General features: G+C 45.9%; 1 protein-coding gene across 5 annotated transcripts; it reads left to right on the forward strand.

The window, feature by feature from the left end:
- The first annotated feature begins 758 nt into the window (after positions 1–758).
- On the forward strand, positions 759–23,399 carry LOC118234701 (trafficking kinesin-binding protein 1-like). Of its 5 annotated transcripts, XM_035431448.1 has the most exons (16): positions 759–924; positions 3,569–3,763; positions 8,319–8,395; positions 9,034–9,150; positions 9,245–9,345; positions 9,796–9,904; positions 10,483–10,561; positions 11,407–11,537; positions 11,827–11,901; positions 12,251–12,388; positions 12,672–12,748; positions 13,071–13,286; positions 14,001–14,293; positions 16,664–16,951; positions 17,677–17,782; positions 18,302–18,992. In XM_035431448.1, the coding sequence occupies exons 3-16, from the start codon at positions 8,345–8,347 to the stop codon at positions 18,990–18,992; spliced, it is 2,472 nt and encodes an 823-aa protein (XP_035287339.1). In that variant the 5' UTR covers positions 759–924; positions 3,569–3,763; positions 8,319–8,344. The 5 variants fall into 5 exon arrangements, with proteins under 5 accessions (XP_035287339.1, XP_035287335.1, XP_035287340.1 ...); XM_035431444.1 differs by lacking the exons at positions 759–924; positions 3,569–3,763 and adding an exon at positions 5,499–5,822 and having other exon boundaries at positions 18,302–20,252; XM_035431449.1 differs by lacking the exons at positions 759–924; positions 3,569–3,763; positions 18,302–18,992 and adding exons at positions 5,759–5,822; positions 23,266–23,399.
- Positions 23,400–23,808: the final 409 nt, after the last annotated feature.

The raw sequence follows: 23,808 nt of genomic DNA on the forward strand, positions 1-23,808 counted from the left end.
ATAGTCACAGTGGTGACTACATTACAAGCTATAGTCACAGTGGTGACTACATTACAAGCTATAGTCACAGTGGTGACGACATTACAAGCTATAGTCACAGTGGTGACGACATTACAAGCTATAGTCACAGTGGTGACTACATTACAAGCTATAGTCACAGTGGTGACTACATTATAAGCTATAGTCACAGTGGTGACGACATTACAAGCTATAGTCACAGTGGTGACTACATTACAAGCTATAGTCACAGTGGTGACGACATTACAAGCTATAGTCACAGTGGTGACTACATTACAAGCTATAGTCACAGTGGTGACTACATTACAAGCTATAGTCACAGTGGTGACTACATTACAAGCTATAGTCACAGTGGTGACTGCCTCTATTTACATTTTTTCTGCAGCTGTTTCACTGTATTGTTTAATTAATAATGCATTATATGTAGCAATAGTGCTCTATATGTTGTTTGGTAGCGTACATTAAGCTTTTGGTCATATTACTCATTGATCGCTCTTAATGGATTTGCATTAGTGTGGCTTGTTGCCTGTGGAGACATTACTCTCTCTCAGTATCCCTGACTCTTCCGGACAGGTGCGTGTTCAGGTGCGTGTTCAGGCGCGTGACGCTCCTCTGGCTCTCCCCTTCCGCAGGTTGTTCAGGCTGGCCCAGGGCCCAGACTCGCTGCCACTGCGCCCGCCCGACCCCAGTCGACTGGCACTGCGCCTCACATGGCACGCGGTGCCCTCCTCCTATGAAAAGCTGCCAAGCTGGACGTCACCGATTCGCTCCGCCCCTCCACGCCCCCCTCGGAACCCGGTGGCGTACCGGCAGCGCTCGGCCAGGAGGAGCAATATGTGAGCGAGGGCGTGTCATTGGAGGAGGCACCGGGTGACATCATCTACAGGGACGCCGGGACCATTACAGGTGCGTGGCCCCTGGCACCTCTCTCTCTCGCTCTTCCTGTCCGCGCTGTGCTGAGCTGTCCGGGCTTGCAGGGTTGAGTAAGCGCTTCGGTGTGCAGGTGATTCAGAGTGACCTGTCAGAGTCCAGAGGTCAGGATCTTTATGGAAACAGTTAACCAACCATTTCTCCTCATTTCTGAGTCTCTGATTTCAGCACAAATCATGACATTCTCTTCTACTGTGAAAATGGCTTTTAGTGCCCACCTGGCTGATCCTGACTAATCCTAATTCATGCTGACCTTGTAGAGACATGCACAAATACACACACCCACCCGCACTCGCACACACACATGCACACACACACACACACACACACACACACACGTCTATTCCTCCTGGTGCCTACTGATCTCCGATTAGGCATGCTAGTGCTGTAATACATCTACAGTGTGTGAGCTGAGCCTGGACACCAAAAAAACTGAAAAGACAAACTGACTGTGGTTATGATGACTATTGTGAAATAAATCATATGGTGGTGTTAATTAACAAATGTATTATTAATGAATAAATCCATTTCAATGTGGCTGTGGCAGGACTGCATTTGCTCACGTTCACTATGTCTTTCTGCAGGTTGTCGAAAGGCATCTTTACAAATGGGCATGTTGCACCATCTTGTGGTTTTCAGTGGAACTGCACTGTCAATATTATGAAAGGCTTGAATATTAATTGACATTTGTAATAACTCGAGGATGTAGGACAGGGGTCCTCAATCTTTTCCAGAAAGGGCCGGTGTGCGTGCAGGCTTTTGTTCCAACCAAGCAGTAACACACCTGATTCCACTAATCAACCACAAGAATCTCTGCTAAGGATTTTGATGAGTGGAATCAGGTGTGTAACCGCTTGGTTGGAATGAAAACCTGCATCCACACTGGCCCTTTCTAGATAAGATTGAGGACCCCTGATGTAGGACATAGAACACAGTGGCAGCATTCAAGTCTAAGAGAAACGAGTGTGTTACTGACTGTATATTTTGGTGCTCAAGGTTAATTGTGTCCCTCTCTGATGTAGCTTGTATATATTTGCGCTGTTCAGATTCAGTAGGAAATGCAATAATCCAGTCTCCTGAGTACCAGTGCCTTTGTCAGCAATAAAGGCTAAAGGTATTGATTGCACATGTAGCAAATTTATTTTTAAAGTAATTTTAATGGTAGTGGTTAGCATTTTCATTCAGTTATTTGGGGCATGACCTAGTTTAAATCAAATTATTTTCCCAGCAGTGTGTGAAACTATGAATTCAGAGGAAATGGAAAGTATCTCATTGGTTTTGTACAACAGAAAAAGGGAAATAAGTGCATATCATGGAAGTATTTCTGTTATTTACCAGCAGCTGGGGAAAACTTTGAATTATGTGTAGCCCTTAGCTCTGGCGTACCTTTCCAAGCATTTAGGTTGAAGCATAGAGCCCCTGGGTCAGAAATGCAGGACAGTGTGGCAGGCCAGATTACAGGCATTGCAGTCAGTACTTAATCAGGGAGGCTGGTGGAACATGACAGCTTCTGCGGGCACACTGGACAGTGGGCGAATGCTGCTGACTTCTTCGCCTTTTTCATACCATCTTCCAACTCCATGCACATATGCATGTGAGCACACACGCGCGCACACACACTCACACATGCATACACACACACATACACACCCGTACACACACACACACACAGACACACACACACAAACATACGCATAGTGAATTTGGAACTGCTACTGACTTTGGCTCATAGCTATCTATGGCTCATCTCTGTCCTGCCTCATTGTTGTATAGTTTATGTGGCATATTTGTGCTGGACATACTGCATATGACCATTATATTTTAATGCAGGAACTAAATGAATACTGATTATGCAATTTTATTTTTAAGACGGTGTGCAGCTGGTAATGGCAGAAATAATGAACCCGCTGTCTGGTCTTGAGTAATGACTCTTAATGGTGTTTTTGTGAAGGAGAAGAGTGAGGTGTTTGCAGCTGTCCACCATCGTCAGGGTGAATGTGTAGGCCTGGGATAACATCCTGTGCCATTATCTTAATTACAGAGATTAGCCCGTTTCCTTTTATCTGACAGCGCTGAGTTCAATACAGCTGTAATCCCATGAAGCCAGTAGCCCAAGTCGTCTAATTCAGACTTCACTATTTTACACTGTGATATTGAGAAACTTTATTTCTCCTGAGCCACCCCACTCTTCTTTTCTGTTAATCTAAATTAATAACAGTACTGGTTTACTGTATTCTGTATCTCTATCTGTTTCTCAGGTAAGTGTAACAGTACTGACTCTCTGTCCTGTCTGTCACAGCTGTTTGGTACAATATTGATACTATGCCCTGTATATCAGAGATGTAGAAAATGTGTTTGTAACAATGTATGTCCTGTCTCCTCTCTTGCATAGACGTTTGTAACGGTCCTCGTGCTATGTCCTCTCTAGAGATGTATGTAACAGTGTTGATATTCTGCCCTCCCAACCTCCCAGAGGCTCTGACGCTCCTTTACCTCCATCACAGATGTGTGTAACAGCACTGACCTTCCAGAGGCTCTGACGCTCCTTTACCTCCATCACAGATGTGTGTAACAGCACTGATCTTCCAGAGGCTCTGACGCTCCTTTACCTCCATCACAGATGTGTGTAACAGCACTGACCTTCCAGAGGTGGAGATCATCAGCCTCCTGGAGGAGCAGCTGCCTCTCTACAAGCTGAGGGCGGACACCATTTTCGGGTATGACCACGACGACTGGCTGCACACGCCCCTCATCTCCCCTGACGTCAGCATCGACCTCACCACCGAGCAGATCGACGAGACGCTCAAGTACTTCTGTGAGTCCTGCCTTCTTTGTTTTTTCCCCCAGTTGGAACGTTACAGTACAATGGGATAACGTTGCAGTAAGGCGAAGATTGTGAGGTGCATCATTTCTGTGGTAATGAATGTTATATGGCTGTAAGACTCTTCTGCTTTTATTTTTGAGGTGAGTATATTCAAGTTTTTAGCATAAATATCTTAGTGTAAAATGGTACATTTGCGGTGGAATGGTACATTAGTGGGGGAAGATCTGAGTTGATTAAAGAACATTTCATTATGTCACTTTTTTGGCCATTTGGACATCTGAATTTAATTGGTGCTATTGATACAGTAGATTCCCTAAATTTTTACAGTACAGTACTTTTTAGATGATTTACCTTGAATGTGATTCTACCATTGATTTAATCTTTGGATGTTTAAACTGTCTGCAGTGTTTCTTTAGTCAAAATAAACTCTGGTAAGTCAATAGATCTCGACTCTTCTTCTATTGTAGATATTTCTTTATTGGGTCAACATACTTCAGATAAATAAATTACTGCTCTCTTCTAAAATACTCTTATCATCAATAATGCTATTTGTAGTTTCTTATGCCACTGGTTACTCGGTACCAGTAACAAATGACTTTAAAAACTTTCAGGAAGTTCTTGCTGTCTTGTATTTATTTCATACGCTGTTATATGCAGTTAGATTAAATTGATATAAGGGGCTGTAAAAAAATCAATACACAGTCTTTTCCCATTGTACCTATCAAAAGATATTTATTTGTTTATAGGAAGTCTGTGAACAAGCACTGCTTTCCTGAATAGGAGTTTTGCCCACCACCTTATGTATGTTGAGAAGAAGCTATTAAAAATGTCAGTGTGGGGTAATTCAATAAATTAATTCAGACTTGAAATGGATTGTGTGTGTGTGTGTGTGTGTGTGCATGGACTGATGGACAGATGTCTATGGGCAGATGCCTCTAAGGACATACAGTAAGGTGATGATTTTCTGAAGCTGTCTCTATGCTGTTAATTTTAGCTTCAGCAGTTAATGTATTCACAGGCTGTAGTTGCTATTTATATTCTGTAGCTCTAATTTTGGTTAAAACAAAACAATGCTTAGAAAAAATGCTTAAAATAGAACCCAGAGAACATAAAGTAAGAGCAAAGATGGTGTGACTAATGTTGTAGGTCTCCATCGAGTCAGCAAAAGCGAAAACATGACTTTTCAGGTGTGACCGCCATTTCTTTTCTGAGATACAACATTCCTCATGGTTCCGGTTAGGGTGACTCACTGAGCCTCATCTGCCATCATTTATGGGCTGTTTCCACACACCCGTTCCCAAGCCTGGCTGGAAGAGGTGATTACACCCGCTCAGCAGCTTTTCCTCAGCTGCTCTGAAGAGACAAAGTGCTTTTCTCAGCATTCTGGGTGTAAATTGAATAACGGAAGGTGTATAATGGCTGGCTATTTTCCGATATTTTATCCCACCGTCCCTCCGCCTTGGCCATGCTGTAAATCCAGGCTGAAGTAAACTGCTTGGTGAAAGTTAAAAGGAGTGCCTAGCATTCATATCCTTCATGCTGGAGGCTGGAATCAGAGATGGTCTCCATAGCAACCAGAGAGAGGGAGGGATGGGCCGTGTCCTCCGGGAGCGAGCGAGCGAGAATGAGGGGGAGAAGGGGGGGGAATTGGCGGTGTTGATGAAATCTCAGGTAGGCGGGGCTTTCTGTGACGCAGCCCTCCTGGATTGGCTCTCTCTCCCCTCCTAACCCTCCCGGGGCGGTCCGGCCCTCAAACGAGAGCTCTGGATTGGGGGAGCCGCAGGCCACGCCTCCTTTCCTATTCCAACCGGTAGCTGCAGTTTTTGTGTTAGAGTTTTTATTTTGTCTGGCCCCTCCCCTCCTCTGTCTCCCACACTCGCGCTGGGGTACCAGGGATGCAGCTGCCTGCCACGGGCTGTGTTAGTGTTACACAAGCATGAGGCGTGCGGGAGCAGAGCAGCCCCTCTCCACCCAAGGACACTGAGCATGCAGAGATTCGTGGAGGCGGATTATTACGACCTGGACTGGTACTATGAGGAGAGCACGGATGGTAACGCCTCTGGGTTCGCCGTTATGAAAGAGGGAGGGAATCGTGGCTGTCTGCTGGGAGAGAGTGTGAGTGCCTGCAATCATGCCCCAGTGCGCACGGATCTTTCAGGGGCCTTGCCCTGCTTCTGCTGCTAGCCCCGCTTCTGTTCTCAGGGGGGAGCTGCTAGCCCACTGCTTTCTTGCACCGAAAGCAGCCAGGTAGAACGTAGCCGTGATTGTTCTCTGTGAGTGAGTGTGTGTGAGTGTGCGTGTGTGTGTGCGTGTGCTTGCCTTTGTGTGGTTTCAGCAAAGTTTGTCAAGCTGGGAAGTTTCTGCGTGGTTGTTGTCATCGTTATCGTTGTTGTTGTCAGCGGGCCTGCAACACTGAGCCACACTGCTTCTGTTGCTCTCAGTAGCGATGGTGAATATTTCATGAAAGAGCCGCTTCTGGGCCTGGCAGAATTGCAAAGCTGGCAGCGTGGAGCTTTAAACGGGGTTCATTTTGATTTCCTTCAGAACGTCTGTGGAGTGAGAGGAACCCTGCTTCTGTGTTTATGGTCAGAGCAGGGAGGAGAGCAGGCCCCAGCAGGCTAACTCTCCTGCCACCCCCATCCCTACACGCTGCTGTTCGGTTATGTCACATCATGCTGGGCTGCTGTGGGGCACTGCATGGATGTTTAATGACAATCGATGCCAGGCTTGTCCTCTGCCTGTGCGATGCAATGTGGAGTCGGTGCACAGTCCCATCTGTGTACTTTCAGATTACCTTCCTTATTATATAACACAAAAGATTTGCTGTTCTGAAAAAAGTGGGCCTCGCTTTTAAAAATATCGAGGTAGATGTCTTTCATTTGTATCTGAGCCTGACACAAACTATGAGTTCCATTTTATGGCAAATTGCATACTTTGACTGGCTGATGTTCATCACTGTATTGATTTACCACTATTATACACTCTGTAGTTTGCCCATGTCGTTGAATATGTCAAACTCATTTGCAGTAAATATGAAGAAGGTAAGCAGCTGTTATGTGCACGTTATCATTTGGTACATTTCTGTTTTTTTCACACCGATTGATCTGAACATGGGCGTTGATATTAGCTGCAGGCACAAGTGTACGTGTTAATGGTGCGTGAAAGTGTTAGGTGAAAATTACATCCAGTACCCTCCCTACCCCCCCCCCCCCCCCCCCCCTCTTCACTCACCATCCTCCCCTGTCCCTATACTGCTGCTCTCACGTGTTCATTAAAAACAACCCCCCCCCCCTCCCCTCCCCCGGACCAACCCCGCCCCCCGGTTGTGCTCCTGGGGAAAGGTCAGGCCTGTGTGTGCCTGTGGGCAGGCTGCAGACGGCGACCCTATTGCCTCCTTAATGACTGGCCTGGCTGTGATGCAGCGTGTTCTCCACTGCACAGGCTGCTGGGTCCAATATCGATCACTGTCTGGCAGTGCGGAAGGCCCATGTTCGGTGTGCTCGATATTGTAGCACCTACAGGGCATACATTTACACGCTCTCATACCTAAGGAATGGTGGCCCTTTCGTCCTCGTGCCTCCTGTTTGAGCTACACATGCCGTCAGTAATCCATTGTCTTTAGACCGTCCTTTGTCAATATCAGCAGAATGTGCCGGGCTCTTTCCTGCCTGGCCTCGGTGTTTGGTGTCTCTGCCATCTTAAGTTAGTCTGCCTGTAAGTGATCCTTGCTGTCATACTCCCTCCCTTGACTCACCTCAGGTTTTTGTAAGTGGTCTGCAGATGGAGCAGATCTCCATACAGTACTGCTGGGGATTGTAGTCTTGGCTCCCGGTGAAAGAAAGACTTAGGAAGTGCATTGCGTTGGAATCTGATTGACTTGTTCCTTAAATGTGGGTTGGACTGAAAGCATGGTCCTGTTAACTTTCCTTTGGAGCCCCTGACCAGAAATACAGCCAGTTGCTGTTGTCTTAGTTATCATATTGAAGGGGACTGAGGACAGTTCTGCAGGTCAGTACTTCAGACTGGCTGCACATGCCTACCTTATGCAGGATTAAGCACAGTGTTGCCATGGGGCAGGCAAGTGCTGTACAATTTTATGACCCCAATTTATTAACTTAATTAAAAATAATTCATGTTCAAGACTCAAACTTTGAAACCTCAAAGCTCACCGGCCAATCAATGCTGCAGTCTGGTAAATGTCTAGCCTCCCACGTTCTTCCGATCCCGCCTGGTGACTCTGGACTTAATAGAAGTGATTTGTGACCTGTCGGGGGGACTCGGAGGGGTGTATCACCATGGTAACAGTCACGTCTCATTTACGTGGGCAAATGGCACAGGCGCTGATGTCATCTGGGCTGCTGCGTATGATTGACACTGTGGTAGCGCTCCTGTCGCGCATCTTCATCATCTTCGTTCTCCAGGCGTCAGTCAGCCTTGGGCAGAGAGCCTCAGGCCCCCCTCTGTACCCATCATGCACCTGTGATGTTGCTGTGATGTACGGAGGACGCGGTACAACTCACGCAGTTTCCCCCTTGTCTCTCCGCAGTGCTATGTGCTGAAAGAGTGGGCCAGATGACTAAGACATACAATGACATCGATGCTGTCACACGTCTGCTTGAAGAGGTAAGGCTGCGTCGAAAGAAGGAGGCAACAGCGCGCGATAATGTGATGTGTCCTGAGAAGTGATGCCGCTCCAAATTCAGTGGCATTTCTGAGGCTTTTGGCTTTGTGCGTGGCTGAGCGGGTAACAAGAAGTGCGGCGTGGTGTCTTCTGAAAGTTGACTGCTTGTTACGGCACTTCTGCGTGCAAGCCTGCTCTAGCCCCTGGAGGAAAAGAGTACCGTGCAGGATAACAAGGAGTAATTAAAGCAAAAAACCGAATGTTCTTGAGCTCTGCTTCAGTGCCCTCAGTGATTTTCTTGCAAACTAACAACATTTAATCCTTAAAGGCTCTTCGTCAGGTTCGTTTTGACCTAAGCAGTCTTCATCAAGTTTCTGTTGAGCTACATAGTCTTCATTAGGCTTGTGCTGACCTACATAGTCTTCATCAGGTTCATTTGGCTCAGCACAGCCTTCTACCTGATGAACTGCATGTAGGCCTTTTGTACATTAATCTCTCTTGGCATTGTGCAGGTGTGTTCTTTCTTTCTCCACTCCAGCTCCCAAATATCGCTGCTTTTTAGTGTGTATTTGCTGACCCAATCTCTCGCCTGTCCTGTCTGCTGACAAGAGGCCCTCCTCTTCCTCTGTCCGTCCCGCAGAAAGAGCGGGATTTGGAGCTGGCCGCCCGGATTGGCCAGTCGCTCCTGAAGAAGAACCGGACGCTGACGGAGCAGAACGAGTTCCTGGAGGAACGGGTGGGGATCGTTCGGGACGAGGTGAGCGGGAGGGGCGCGGCCGGACGGGAGAGGCTGGTTTGAAGCGCGCGCGGTGGGGTGACCTCATTATTAATCCCGCCCCTCGGCCCTGCAGATCGCGCAGCTGCGCCACGAGCTCTCCATGAAGGATGAGCTCCTCCAGTTCTACACCAGCACCGCGGAGGAGAGCGAGGGAGAGTCCGCCAGCTCCACCCCGTGAGTGCCCCGCCCCTTCCCTCCCATCCCCTCCAACCCCACCTCTTCCTTTCCTGCTTTTTTCTCCTGCCACCCACACTTTGCCTCCTAACCTCTCCCTCCTACTCTCTTCTTCCTCCTGTGTTCACCTCTCCCATCCATCCTCCCACTGTATCCACGCCGCCCCCTCCCTGCTGTATTTTGTCTGTGTTTTTATTTCCTTTTACATTACCCCTCGCATGCTTGGCTCGGCTCTATCAGACCGACAGTGCTGCCATCTCATGCCTTTGCTGGCTGTGGCAAACGGATGATACTGCTGCCATGTTGTGACAGTGCTGCGTGCATTTTGTCTTGATGACGTAAACACCATCTCCTAGCTACACAGCTTTTACATTCCCTAGGGTCCTCTGAAGCCATACGCTGTTCTGTTTCTTGTTTTTTTTTTTTTCCTTGCGGGGGGGGCTGGCGCAGATTACGGCGAAACAAATCCATGTCCTCTGTGCCAAATTACTTCCCCATGGACTCCCTGCAGAGGAAGCTCAAAGACCTGGAGGAGGAGAACATCGTACTCAGATCAGAAGTAAGGCTTGAGTGGTTGTGCCCCTGTGGGTGATGCGGATGGCATTTGGGACAAATTATATGTGAAGCTGTACCCGCTGTCATATTTCATTACTGTTGCTTCCAGAGTTAAGGCCACTTTGTCTGGTTTGTATAACGGCGGATTTCCCAAGTCACTCATTTTCGTAATAAAAGTCTGTCCTCCTTGGGACATTTGAACCAGCAAGATTAAATGAGTGCAGGAATTAAAATCCTGGTAAATGGGAGTTTGCATATTGAATGTTCCTCTTGTGTGCGATTTTCTGTCTGTAGAATGTATATACAGTAAGCCAAAATGCATGTTAATGCCTTACTTGCAGAGGAGGATTTCAAAGAACTTTCTAACTCTGTTATTAGTATTCTAAGTGGTGCAGTATGTGTGCTCATATGTGTGCAGCATGTGTTGCAGAATCTCTGTACTCTGTCTCCTGTGTAAGTCTGCGCACCCGTTCATTAGAATGACCGAACGGTGGCTTTACTGAGAGGTACACGCTTGTAGACAGTAATGCTTTTGCCGTGCCTGGTGTTATTTAGTCATTTTCTCCGCATCTCTCTCCTCAGGCCTGTCACCTGAAGACCGAAACGATCTCGTACGAGGAGAAGGAGCATCAGCTTGTGAACGACTGCGTGAAAGAGCTCAGTGAGTAAATAGCACCTCAGCCGACACGGACGGTTTATCCCAGCATCTGTTCAGCATGTCAGCAAATTATGATTCATATGGTTGTGTTTTTTAAAAAGTTTTTATTCACACTTTTATCGGGGGTGTATTTGTGTGCTCGTTATGGAGTTTTATCTATTATGGGTCAATCAGTATGGGTCTTTTGTCCATTATGTATTTTAGAATTAGTAATGGATCTTTGAAATTTTATACCATATTTTTATCCCGTTTGGTGTTTTTCACTTGCAGCCCCTGCCTCCAAATTATTACATTAAGCCATACTGGGTGTCTATTAAGTATTTTAGATCACTTACAACTAAAATTTTGTATTTATTCATCAGTGTAACCATTAAGAAATCATAATTGCAAGCTGGATGTTTATTTCTGCGGAGTTACACTGGGATTTAATGCTGCTGTACTGCGTACTGAGATGAAAATTTGATTAGGGCCTTTAAACCTTCAATCAGAAATTTCAGTTACTCATCAGTGAATTTGATAATCTGTGCTGTTTCTGATGTTTTTACATGGATTTGAGTGGATTATATCTTCATAATTGTCTGTTATCTCCAGATGATCACAAATAGTAAAAATGTCAGTGTTTATTTGAGTCCATCTTAGATCCAGTGTACTCTATCAGAATTGATTTCACTCTGAACGTGTACAGATTTAGCAATGTTTCAAAAAGTGGGTGATTGTTTGACAGTGCATTTTGGTCATATTTAATGGGCGAGAACCTGAGAAGGTGATTGGTCGCTAGACTCCGTCCCCTGTGGAACTGCCTCAGCCTGACTGTTTTAACCCTTTCCCCCCACGCTCCCGGCCTGAAGGGCAGTCCACCCTCCAGATCTCCTCCATCGCGGAGGAGCTGGCCCGGAAGACGGAGGACGCTGCCCGCCAGCAGGAGGAGATCACGCACCTCCTGTCCCAGATTGTCGACCTTCAGAAGAAGGCCAAATCTGTGAGTGTCCCAACTGCTGCTTCACCCTAGTCATGTGATCCGGGGTCAGATCGCCCCACTTGACGTCTGTTCGCAATTCTGTCATCATTTCCTGTGCTTTGATTGTGTGACTGTATTCAACCGTTCAAATTAATAATGGGTTCCAAAATGCATTTGGCAAAGCTAATCACATTTTCTGATAACAGATAATATTCCTCATTTGGCAGCAGGCATTGCTGTTGTTCTGGGTATTGTTATGCTTTATTCTGGCCTGTTCACTTGGCTGTATGAATTCTCTCTCTCTCTGCAGTATTCGGTTGAAAACGAGGAGCTCAGCCAGCATTTGGCGGCAGCAAAAGATGCCCAGCGGCAGCTCACCGCTGAGGTAAGCGATGACACATCGGAGGATTCAGACCTGCTACTAAGGAACGGGCGAATCAGGGTTTCCTTTATGGCTGCGGTTGTAAAACAGCTGAATGTAGTTGCTAATTTGATGCAAATTCAAATTGAGCCCCCGTTGCATGCATCTGCTTTTCTCTCCCCTGTTTAATTCTCCGCCGTATGCCATTAGCATTCTTGCTCATGCTCACTCTGTCCCCCTCCTTCTCTGTTTGGCTCGCTCTCCCTGACTGTGATGGAGGTGAGAGAGCCGGAAACAGAAGTGTGAGGCGGAGCAGTGTCCTGGAGGCCAGCGTGCCTCTGGTGTAACCGGTCTCTCTGTCTCCCTGGAACAGCTGCTGGAGCTGGGGGAGAAGTACGCTGAGTGCGTGGAGATGCTCCACGAGGCTCAGGAGGAGTGTAAGAACCTGAGGAACAGGGTGTTCCCCAACAGCACCCCCCGCCGCGTCCACCCCCTCGGCCTCTTCCCCCTGGTGGGTGTGCGGCCCCTGTGGGTTGAGCCTCTTTTCCCTTCCCCTTGTAAACAGCAGTGGAATAGATTCAGTTTTATCTAGATACAAATCCGTTGCTATAACACAGGAGCCCAAAGGGTCAGAGTGCAAACACTATTCATACAGTACATCAGTTGTGATCCAGCTCTGTGTGGGAGGTATGGTACACTTGTACAGTGGGGGGTATAGTACAGTAGTTTAGTGTGTATTATGGTACGGTAGTTCAATGGAGTTTTGGGACAGTAGTCCTCTTCCTGTGTCCCAGGACTCCCTGGCCGCAGAGATTGAAGGCACCATGAGGAAGGAGATGCAGCTGAACGACCCTGAAATGGAAGAGCAGAAGTAAGTTCAACACTTTTTGTCTTTTACACAAGGTTGTTTTCTGCCATGTTGCAGTCACTTTGTGCTCCAGGTTTAAATGTGTCAGTCATTCAAAACAATTAAGGTGATGTTATTTTCCTGGTGTGCAAGGAAATAAATTTAGTTTAGGTGAGTTCCTGTGGCCATGTCGATAACAATAGAGGCTACACATATTGGTCATAGGCATGGAAGTGCAGTGTATTAGTGTGTACTACAGAAAGCACCGGTGCCGTGTGCAAAGCCAGGCATCAGCTCTCCCGGTGCTTGTGTGAGAGAAAGCTGTGCGTGTTGTCTGTTCTGCGAGGACCCACCACAAGCGCGTGTTCGAGACCGTTAAGAACATAAACCAGACGGTGATGCTGCGCTCGCCGGCCTCCTCGACCGCGAACATCCCGGGTTCCAACCAGCCGTCCTCGCTGAACTCCGGCACGCCCCCGTCCAGCTGGTACGCCGGTGACCTCAGCAGCGTTGGCATCGGCAACCGCTCCAGCGGCGTGATCCTGGAGTCCCCCGACAGCAGGTGGGCGGAGCCGAACTGCCACTCCCTCAGATTCCCTCACTGCTAATGGCATAGCCACTGAGATTAGCAGGATTCTGTGGATATCATTGTTATGGATGTCAAAATACCAAATACCAAAATAGCACTGGCTGGAAATACATTGCTTGTACTGTACTTGGTGACTACACAAATAGTTTTTAAATAAAATAATCTATTTGATTAATCTGTCTGAAATTTGGGCTTTGTATGTGGGTTAGGAGACCAGGAAAGGGTTTTACTTTGTTTTCTTATTTATTTAAAAACTGGTTCGCTTTTCTATAAGTTTAAGATTAGTGTTCTAATGTTAGGGAACAAGGTGTTGAATTTTAAAATTATAAGCGTTTTGATATAATAAATGTAATTTGTGAGTGTAAATATAAACTCAGACGTGACTTAGTGCCTCGTTTTTGTCAGCAGGGTGTTATTTTCCCTGACTAACTTTGGCAGCATTGTGTCTGTCTGTATGTCTGTCTGTCTGTCTGTCTGTCTGTCTGTCTGTCTGTCTGCATGTCTGTATGTCTGTATGTCTGTATGTCTGCATGTCTGTATGTCTGCATGTCTGTATGTCTGTATGTCTGTATGTCTGTATGTCTGTCTGTCTGCATGTCTGTCTGTCTGCATGTCTGTATGTCTGTATGTCTGCATGTCTGTATGTCTGTATGTCTGTCTGTCTGCATGTCTGTCTCTGGGCTCCAGCATGGACGACTCCAATAAGAATCCGGGCGCTCAGAGCTCCCGGGACCTGGAGCTGGCCCTGCGGCGGCTGTCCCTGCGGCGGGAGAACTTCCTGAGCGAGCGGCGCTTCTTCGAGCGGGACCGCGGGCGCAAGCTGCGGGAGCTGTCGGAGAGCGGCGGGGGGCGGAGCGGCGCCCTCACGCCCATCGAGAGCATCATGTCCCTGGGGACCCACCCCTCCGGCCTGGTGGGCTACTCCCTGGTCAGCCGCTCCTACCTGCCGGACAAGCTGCAGATCGTCAAGCCCCTGGAAGGTGACTGCTGCAGGCTCCGCCCCCGTCCCCGTCCCCGCCCCCTCTCCCTGCTCCTCTTTCGCTCTGTCTGGTCTCTCATGCACCACAGGAAGTCCAGGGGTGTGTCCACACAGCACTACTTCAGAGACAGCCAGCCGCACCGCTGGTTAAAGTATTGATGTTTGACTTGTGTACCTTGTAGGGAGGATAAACTATACCTTCACCCAGACTTCACCCTGTGTCCTGTTTACGGTTAGTGCCAAGAATTTATCCCTAGGTCTCTGTAGAAAAAGCCAGGTTAACGCTATAGTTATAAGTATTTTTGACCGAATGCTGAACCAATTATTAATTTTCCTTTTATAAGATTTTTAAACTTTAGATTCAGTTCCTGTGTTTTATTGTCACAAAAACTTTATATGTCAGTTTTGTTTTTGTCATTTTGTTTTTCTGTTCACATTTTACATTACGTTCTATTTTGGTTATGTACAATAAGTGTGTACAGAAGGTTATTGAAACAACTGCAGAACACACTGAGATACATACTCGTTAAGCTCTATTTAATGTCCATTTCAGTATCCTGCCACTGATGGCTCAAAACCCCAAGTGATTGAGCTATGAGGTTGTGATAGTACATGGCCTGGACAATTTTAGTGTGTTATGAAGCGTGTTTTCAATACTTACTGGAGTTTCTGATGACCTCCGGACTTATATGGCACATATAGGGTATTCAGGGGTTTTTTCCTTAAACAACAAGACATTGCAAATTACATTGCATTAATTCACAATTATACACGGTGATGTCAGTTCTTATATCATCTCAGCACTTCTATCCTTCAGTGCAGCAGTCTCGTGCTGAAGAATCTATTTTAGTGTATTTCCTTGCTTTAAATGACAATGCCTGTGTCCTAATGCCCTGTATCTTCCAAGAGTCTGCATTCCTTTGTTATTTCATGGTTTATGTTTTAGGCAGCCAAATATGGTTCTAAATTATTTAATGCAGTTGTAAGCATATGCAATTACCTTTCCGTGCTCTAGAGCTTTGGTCTGTACCACAAGAGGCCACTGTCTGTTCACTTTTCTTTTCACTTGTATTCTCTTTGAGCTTGTTTACATCTCATCTTGTCTCTGTCCCCAACATCTGCATTCTGTTCTCTCCCTTTTGGTTTGATTTAACTGAAATTCTTCAATAAAATTCACTGTCTTCCTTTATTTCTGATTCATTTTCTTTACTCCTTGTTTCTTTTGTATGCGCCTAGCCTTATGATAGCCATAACCAAAACTGATTATTATTATTATTATTATTATTATGAAAATTAAAGTGAAAAAAGAAGTGAACAGACTCATATTAGTGTGGTGATTAGGAATTGTACTGGTTTATAGAAAAGGGAGCTCATCATCCTATCCTGCTTGTTTTAATAAATTATTTGAAGTACATACAGTAAGTCAGAAATATCATCTCCTCCTACATTCAGAAGATAGAATGCCAATAATTTAGATAAATATCATTATAATTAAATGAATTCCCCAGTCTTCTGTTATGAATAATATATTTATTGTCAAATGTAGGCCCGACTTTTTACAGCAGGTTGTCTATCGTTAGCAAAGGGTAATACATGCACCACAAACTTTGCAGTGTCCTTGAAGATCTCTGAAAATGCCTGAAATATTTTCATCCAGAAGGTTATGGAAAAGCTGGTAAATTTTACAAGCGACCAAAAAAAAGAGAACTAATTATTAGCTTGTGAGCAAATAATAATTTTTATTCAAACATTATATTGTTAATTTTTACTTATTTATAATCATAGGCAATGCCACTTTACTGATATTGGTAAAATACTGGCTGACTTGCTGGATTATACATTAAGCTCATGAGCAATGCGCGTACAAGGAGCGTGTGTGCCTGTGATGGTACTAAATGTTCTAAAAGGATTGTGCCTCAGAAAATACATCCCTTTGCAGTTTCTTCAAAGATATTCTTAGTTTCACATACAATTCAATTTTACAGAAGGCAAAAACAATCTTGACCTTATTTTTACCTCTGCAATATCACCGCCTTGGAATATCTGGGAAAGTTCATTACAGTGCACATCCACGGGAGAGTGGGAACTATTCTGGCTACAGAGAATGATTTATATCCAGTGTAATTCTCCATAGAGGCAAATGATTGGGTGCTGGTGGTCCTCCTGGGCTGCATGTTAGTATGACAGCACATAGACTGCCTGTATTTGTCTGTTTGAAATTATATGAAATGTATGACACTGGTTGATTTTAAAAGCAATGTGCCCTATGTGTGTGGTGATGTCACTGCCAGCGTGGTGATGTCACTGCCAGTGGGCAGAGGACTGATCTAACCGGATGCTCTCTGTGGTTCTGCTCCCTGCTGTGGGACAGGCTCGGCCACTCTGCACCAGTGGCAGCAGCTGGCACAGCCCAACCTGGGTGGCATCCTGGACTCCCGGCCGGGCGTGGTGCCCAAGGGCTTCCGCCCGCTGGAGCTGGACCTGGAGGAGGTCTACCAGTTCTCCGACTTCGAGGAGGACGAGCCCGGCGAGCTGTTCTTCCAGAACCTTCCGACGTCCGGCCCCGTTCCCCCGCTCTGCCGCAGCCGCGCCTCCTCCTGCTCCTCCTCCTCCAGCAGCATCAACAACAACAACCATCCTGTGGCTCACGAGCCCCCAGGTAAGCAGCTAGTGTCCGAGTACCTCAACCCCTGGTTAGTCTGTGTTCATTACGACTGAATTAAACCAGGGCTGGACTTTGATTCAAGGGCCAGATTTGAGTATCCATGACCTAAATGGTGTCAAAATGTCTCCCCCTAGTGGACAATTCTCTGAACATGTAGCAAAAAACAAAGAAGCCGAATGAGCTAGTACTGCACAAATCTTTTTTTCCCTATGGCCCTCTTATGAAGATCAAAGTACCTCTCGCTAAATTTAAACATGTATTTACATTTATGCCTGAAAATTTATTTGTATCACGATGGGATTGGTGTGCCTGTTTTTTCCTGGTAATATTGACACTTCACAAAACCAACAAGATACTATGGATGTTTCTGAAGAAAATTTAGTATATAATTGTTGCCCACCGACCATCGCGTGTTTTCATAGACCGAAAGTGGTTTGATTTTAAGAACAACTGCTCTGGGCAAATATATTTATTGAAATGATTGTGTCCATTCATAGCATTAATTTATTTTTTATCATTAATTTTTTTAAATGAAGATATGTCTGTGCCTTACTTTTAGTGCTTATCTTTGATGTACATTCACTGTCTACGATATGTATGTACTTACATCACATGAATACAGTTCACTTTTTCTGTGTGTGGTGAGAATGATGCAGTCTGTCTGTATGTGGGAGAAAGTCTGTTTTGTTTTCACTGAGTGAGTTCTGTTGTTCCCGCAGCGCCTTATTACCCAGGCAAATGCATGTCTCACACCAGCTCCACGTACACCTTCACCACCTGCCGCATCCTGCACCCCTCTGACGAGCTGACGCGAGTCACCCCCAGGTGAGGCCCCCGCCACCCCCACACTCACAGCTGGAGTCTTCCACCGCTAAGCAGATGGCATTTGGAAAGAAAGGGGTACCTGGGAGCATGAGAAGTTTGGATCTGGAACAGTGCAGTTTTTAACCAAGCAAAGAGAAGCGCTCTCTTTATATATATATATATATATATATATATATAATGTGTGTATATATACGTAACTGTATCTCTATCTATCTGTCTCTCTCTCTATGCGTATGTGTATATATATATATATATATATATGTATATGCATAGAGAAAGAGAGAGAGATAGAGAGTTTATAGGTACAAATATACTGTATATATGCCGTTTATATACAGTATATATATGCAGTTCATTGTGAAACTGAATGTATGTACAGGATATACATAAATACAGGATATACAAATATATGCACCTGAGCTTAAGCACAGGAAGTGCCTTTCAGTCCAAACTGTGAGCTCATTTGGGTACTAAGAGGTGCGATTGCCTCTTTCCTCCCGCCCCTCTCCCGCCCCTCAGCCTTAACGCGGGGCTCACATCCTCCTGCATCATGAGCAGCAGCCGGAGGTCCACCCCCGCGGCCACGCCCTGCACCCCGCGCCGCCTCAGCCTGGCCGAGTCCTTCACCAACCTGCGCGACTCCACCAAGACCACCAGCACCTCCCTGGGCCTGGTGCGCCTCCTGCAGGAGAGGGGCATCTCCGCAGCGGTGTACCACCCTCAGAGCTGGGACCGGGCCGGCAGCGGGGCCCCGCCCAGGCCCTGCCCGGCCCCCAGGGCCCCCGACGCCCCGCCCTCCACCCCGCCCAACTCTCCCACCGGCCCAGTCCCGGCCGCCGCCGCCAGAGCCGACGCCGACGCCCCCTTCGACTTCCGCGCCCCCAGCCCCCCCTACGACAACTTCCTGGCGTCCAAGCCGGCGCGCTCCATCCTGCGCGAGGTGGCGGCGGAGTCGCGGGGGCGCGCCGACTGCGAGAGCCAGACCGACGTCAGCGTCTTCAACCTCAACCTGGTGGACAAGGTGCGGCGCTTCGGGGTGGCGGGGCCCGCCCCCGCGCTGGGGCCCCTGAGCCAGCTCAACGCCGGCATGCGCCGCAACCGCACCTACCCGGCCATGGTGGGGGCCAGCATGGCCATGAAGGACCCGGGGCCCGAGAGCGGGGAACTCATCCTGGACTCCAAGCTGCCCAAACAGACCAGCCTCAAGTGACGGACAGGTCCCAGCCCCGCCCCCTCCCACATCCGCGCTCTTCCAGTGACCTACCCGCGCTGTGCCTGTTACAGACACTCTTTATACGGCTCATTTTCTACAGATCCACCCCTCTCCCTGTCCTGCAGTATCCAGCACCACCGTGTATTCTCATCTCACGTGTCTGCTCAGGAGGCTTTGCTCTGGAGGAGCGCGTACGCGCGTGCACAGCAGCACAGGGCCTCTGAAGTATTTCCATGAACATCAGAGAAGTTCGGGGTCTGAGACGCATCCAAATAAAGCACTTTTATTTCCGTGGTCAGACGCGGAGGGAATCAAGCTTTTCTCTGTTTCATTTCCTCTCCATCGCTCACCATCTCCATCTCCATCCCTCTACAATTCAGCCGTTCACGCGTAAAAAATATTACTCATAATGAGCGAGTCTAATCATGTATGTATTATATGTATATATTAGATGGGAGGTACTCGGAGTCAAGAAAATAAATTATATAAATAAGTATATAAAAATGTCCCAATGTTTGGTGACTAGGCTTTTATATGGTGTGGATAGTGCAGTGGCCCAGACAGATGTTGTTGAGTTGACTGGTATTCCAGGTTGTGGTGCCCTCTGCTGGGATGGTTTGGAATCGTTGGTTTAAATGTCGACTGTTACATCCTATCGTGCGGTAAGTGGGCTGGCGTGGTGAGACTGAACCAAAGCAGTAGTGCCTGATCATTTCAGCAGTTCATCAGATGTGGATGCAGTCTGGTCGTCTGCCAAGCACAAACCACAAGAGCGTTTGCCCTGACAGTTCTAAAGTGGCGTTACGAGGGACTCCCATGAATTGATTCGACCCAGCTCTAAATTATATAACGTCATATTAGGCTCTGTAATTAAGCAGAAAAGCACACATGAAGTTTGCAAGCGTTTTGCAAAATAATCAAACAAAAATGAATCGGCTGATCCTTTCTTATGTATGCACTCATCAGCGATAACTTGAATTTTTCTTCTGAATGTATTTAGTGTCAGCAGATATGCTCATTGTACTGCATTTTTAAATTCTGCATTTGAGTGGTTTTACCACATTTCTCATCCAAGGGAAGTATGCTACTTTTGCATCCTCAATGGTAAGTATGCAATACTTTTTCAATGACAATAGAAGTAGAAAGGAACCAAGCAAGACTTGCGCTATAACGCTGACAAAAATTATTGCATTGTAACCTTCAGGAACTTTAAATACTGTCCTTCATAAGTTATCAATAAAGAATATTGATATGGTTTTCCTCATTCTCTCCTAGTTATTTACTCAGCATTTAATTTCAGTGTATACAGAAGGGTTCTCTTGTCTCTTTGTGGCACCTGCTGTCTGTCTGCATCAACTGTGCAATAAGTGTACTCCTCAAAAAATGTGCTGCATCAAGACTACACTTTGAAGTAGAGGATGTTGCAGTGATAAGACAGACTTAAACATAGGGATGGGCTCTCCACACTAGGAGTGGAGAAAAGAAGGAACATTTGGGGATAAAACGTTAAAAGAAAGTCAAACAGACATGAGAATGGCACCAAACAGACTAATCAGATCTAATAATAGCGAGATGAGGGCCATGGTCAGAGGCAGAGCTTCTTTGAAATATTTTTTGCCTATTTCCACAGATAAACCTCAGTGAAAACTTACATGTTTTCACCACAAGATGGCACTCTTTTACAGCAGTTTATGTTCAATAATTAATTTTTGTTCATATCAGAATTGTATGATAATTTGTCAGATGTTACCATAACCTTCAGAATGCAAGTGAATGCAACGTGTGGTCGGTTCACTGTAATGCACTTTAAGATCACTGGATGTAGATCGCTATGTAAATAAAATATACTCCATTATGTCTGCTGCCTTGTGCAATGTGTATTTGAATAATCTAAAGAGAAACTTAGAATTATCTAAATTGAACTTGTTGCATGCCATTGAAAAGGAACATGTCAGCAATTTAAAGCACTGGTGTATTTTACTCAGGAATGCTGAAGAAACCAGGCCATATTCAAGAAAGCAGGTAACAGTTATGGTTTCTAGTATGAATGTCCATACATCCATTCCTTATCTATACCCGCTTATCCTGGTCAGGGTCGTGGGGGGTGTATCCCAGCATGTATTGGGCGAGAGGCAGGAATACACCCTGGACAGGCTGCCAATCTATGACAGGTCACACACACCATTCACTCACATGCTCATGCCTATGGACAATTGAGGGTGTCCAATTAGCCTAGCTGCATGTTTTTGGAGGAAACCCTCATGGACACAGGGAGAACAGAAAAATCCGCACGGAAAGCCCCAAGACCAGATTTGAACCTGGGACCTCCTTGCTGTGAGGCAGTAGTGCTGCCCAGGGAAGTTCCTCTAATCGAATTTTCAAAGGAGCTCTGGCTGAGGGGGTAGCACGAATGACGCAAGCAATGCACACCGCAACGATGGCAGTCATTACCATGGATCTACAACATGCACTGTGTGAGTGTACTGGAGTACTTTTACTTTTGCTTTTAGGCTCGGATATAAAGATTATTAATCAAATTTAAATTGTTTGCATCTTTTTCCAAGACCAGCAGAATCATTACCAACTGGCCTTTTATCTGGGTCTAACTAAAAATACAAACCTGCAAATGCAGTTTTCAGACACTTTAGTTGCTTTAGTTTGTTATGACGTGTCCCACGCATGTGCAGTTTTTCTGTCATTCCTCAGGAGTAAGGTTGTGCATTCGAAGCAGAATAGCATCTTGAATTCAAATGAATTCAGCTCATCTATCTGTACACACGCTGCGAAACGTATTTCCCGATATCTAAACTGTGTGAAAGGATCACTGGGAGAGCTGCACAGTGTCTCGCGTGTTTGCTGGGGAGGCCTCGCTGTTCGCCACGCACATCACCACGCCGCCTCCTGTGTGTACAGAGCACAGGGGCAGTCGTGACAGTCTGACAGTTTAACAAAGTGAACAAGCGGCGCCTACTCAGCCGTCAGTGGCTTCCCCGTCGCTGGATGCGTGCGAGTCAGCCCTGAAAAGCGAACCATTATAGTGGCATTACATAATTCGCTTCGCACACACCCTCGTCCACAGCGACTGGTATAGCCTACACATTTCTTTTGTGTTCCTATTTGAATTTACACAGCTGGTTATTTACTGACGCCCGCCAGGTTCGATAACCTTGCCCAAAGGTGAACCGGGAGCGTCACAACTACAGAATGATTCAGGTACGGTGGCGGCACAGTGCTACGCGCGTCCTCCGTTGAGCACTGCAGATTTGCCACTTAAAATCCTTTGAAGTATGACAGATATTGGGACGTACTTGATGTTTGATCAGGCTAAAAATGAAAATAATGATAGTCCGATTCCAATTATCTTAAAGCTAAACTTGTAATAATGAAGCACAATTTTCTCATGCCTATTAACCGGAAATGTATAGTTAAATTGTATAGTTAAAATATAGAAAAATACTAAAAATGGACATTTCTAATTGGAACTCTGATTCACTGGTGCAGTGCTACCAGGCACTGCAACATGCTTGTTAGGCTGTCCTTAAAAGTGCGTAGGGCATAGCCCAATCTACAATAGGTATGAATACGCAAGTGAAATGCACTCGTTACTTCTCTTTGTTGAACTGTTGACACTGAAGCCTAAACATTGTTTTCTCTTTATTTTCTTCATCTCGACAAATAAAATGAGCATCATTAATATATTTGTGCTTTGTTCTTCAGAATGGGCTGCTATACTAGTCTACAATCTTATAAGAAGACCTTGTTGAATATTATAGATGTATTACATTATATAGGGCTTGAGAATATCAATAGAACCTTATATCATTCTTAAAGATTTACCACAGAAATAAATATTAGAGATCAGAGTGGCCAGACTGCTTGCAAAACACATGGTGCATGGAAGGATTCTTTCCTGGATGTTTTTACCATTACACTTTTGCTTTTAATTGGAACATTAATTTGCTCTGAACTCAATTTGCCTTACACAGTAAGTAATTCCATTCACGTAGTAGATGACGGTTATAAATATGGACGGCCAGTAAATGTTTGCCCGGATTTGATTTGCTTTAAAATGTGATTTAAGCAGAGGCGGTCCTCTCTTCTGTTCATGGCAGTGATCACCTGTGATGCCCGCCATATCACCGGGGGAACAGATTAAAGGCCACCTACTCAATCTCCATGTGAATTAGGCCTACTTGAGAACCGTCATCCTCTCAATGATGCAAGTACATTAAAATGTTTGGGAAATTGAAAAATGGTCCTGTCTTGGCAGATCATAGCTGGGGGAAGTGAAGAGCCAGACCCAACCAGCTGGAGACATTTCTGCCCCCGCCCCCTGTCCTGCTTTCCCAGAATGCATGTCTGCCTGTGGACTTTTTCCTCAGTGCAGCCTCTGGTTTGCAAGGTAAGGCCCCAAGGTGTTCACCTGCCCACATCATAGAGAAGGCCCACACGCTAACAAAGGAAATGTACATTTGTTAAGGATTTGTTACGCAGTTTTTTTAAAGGTTTTTTCGTGTGTCAGTGATTTAACAGATTATAAGGTCTAATTCAACACTTCTGGCATCACCCTAAGGAGAGTATCTTACTCAACTCCATGCAGTCTAATTTGGTCATTGGCTGTGCTTGCTGTACTTCCAACTAACCAGAGCATTAATGTGGCGTGAGAGGTTTTTTGAAATGTAATTGAAGTTCACAAGCTGCTGCACAGAACCACAAGCCACCTGCATGTACACCTCCTATTGGCATAGCTCTACAAAGGAACCTCTACCTGAAATAAGATTCATAAATCCATGTGTGCTTCAATATATTGTAA

This window comes from Anguilla anguilla, chromosome 8 (genome assembly GCF_013347855.1).
Source record: "Anguilla anguilla isolate fAngAng1 chromosome 8, fAngAng1.pri, whole genome shotgun sequence".
NCBI classification, from domain to species: Eukaryota; Metazoa; Chordata; class Actinopteri; order Anguilliformes; family Anguillidae; genus Anguilla; species Anguilla anguilla.

Coding starts and splice junctions, on each gene's coding strand:
- LOC118234701 (XM_035431444.1), top strand. CDS start 5,759: ATGCAGAGATTCGTGGAGGCGGATTATTACGACCTGGACTGGTACTAT. Junction 9,905..10,482: donor ACATCGTACTCAGATCAGAA/GTAAGGCTTGAG, acceptor CTCTCTCCTCAG/GCCTGTCACCTGAAGACCGA. Junction 10,562..11,406: donor CGACTGCGTGAAAGAGCTCA/GTGAGTAAATAG, acceptor CCCGGCCTGAAG/GGCAGTCCACCCTCCAGATC.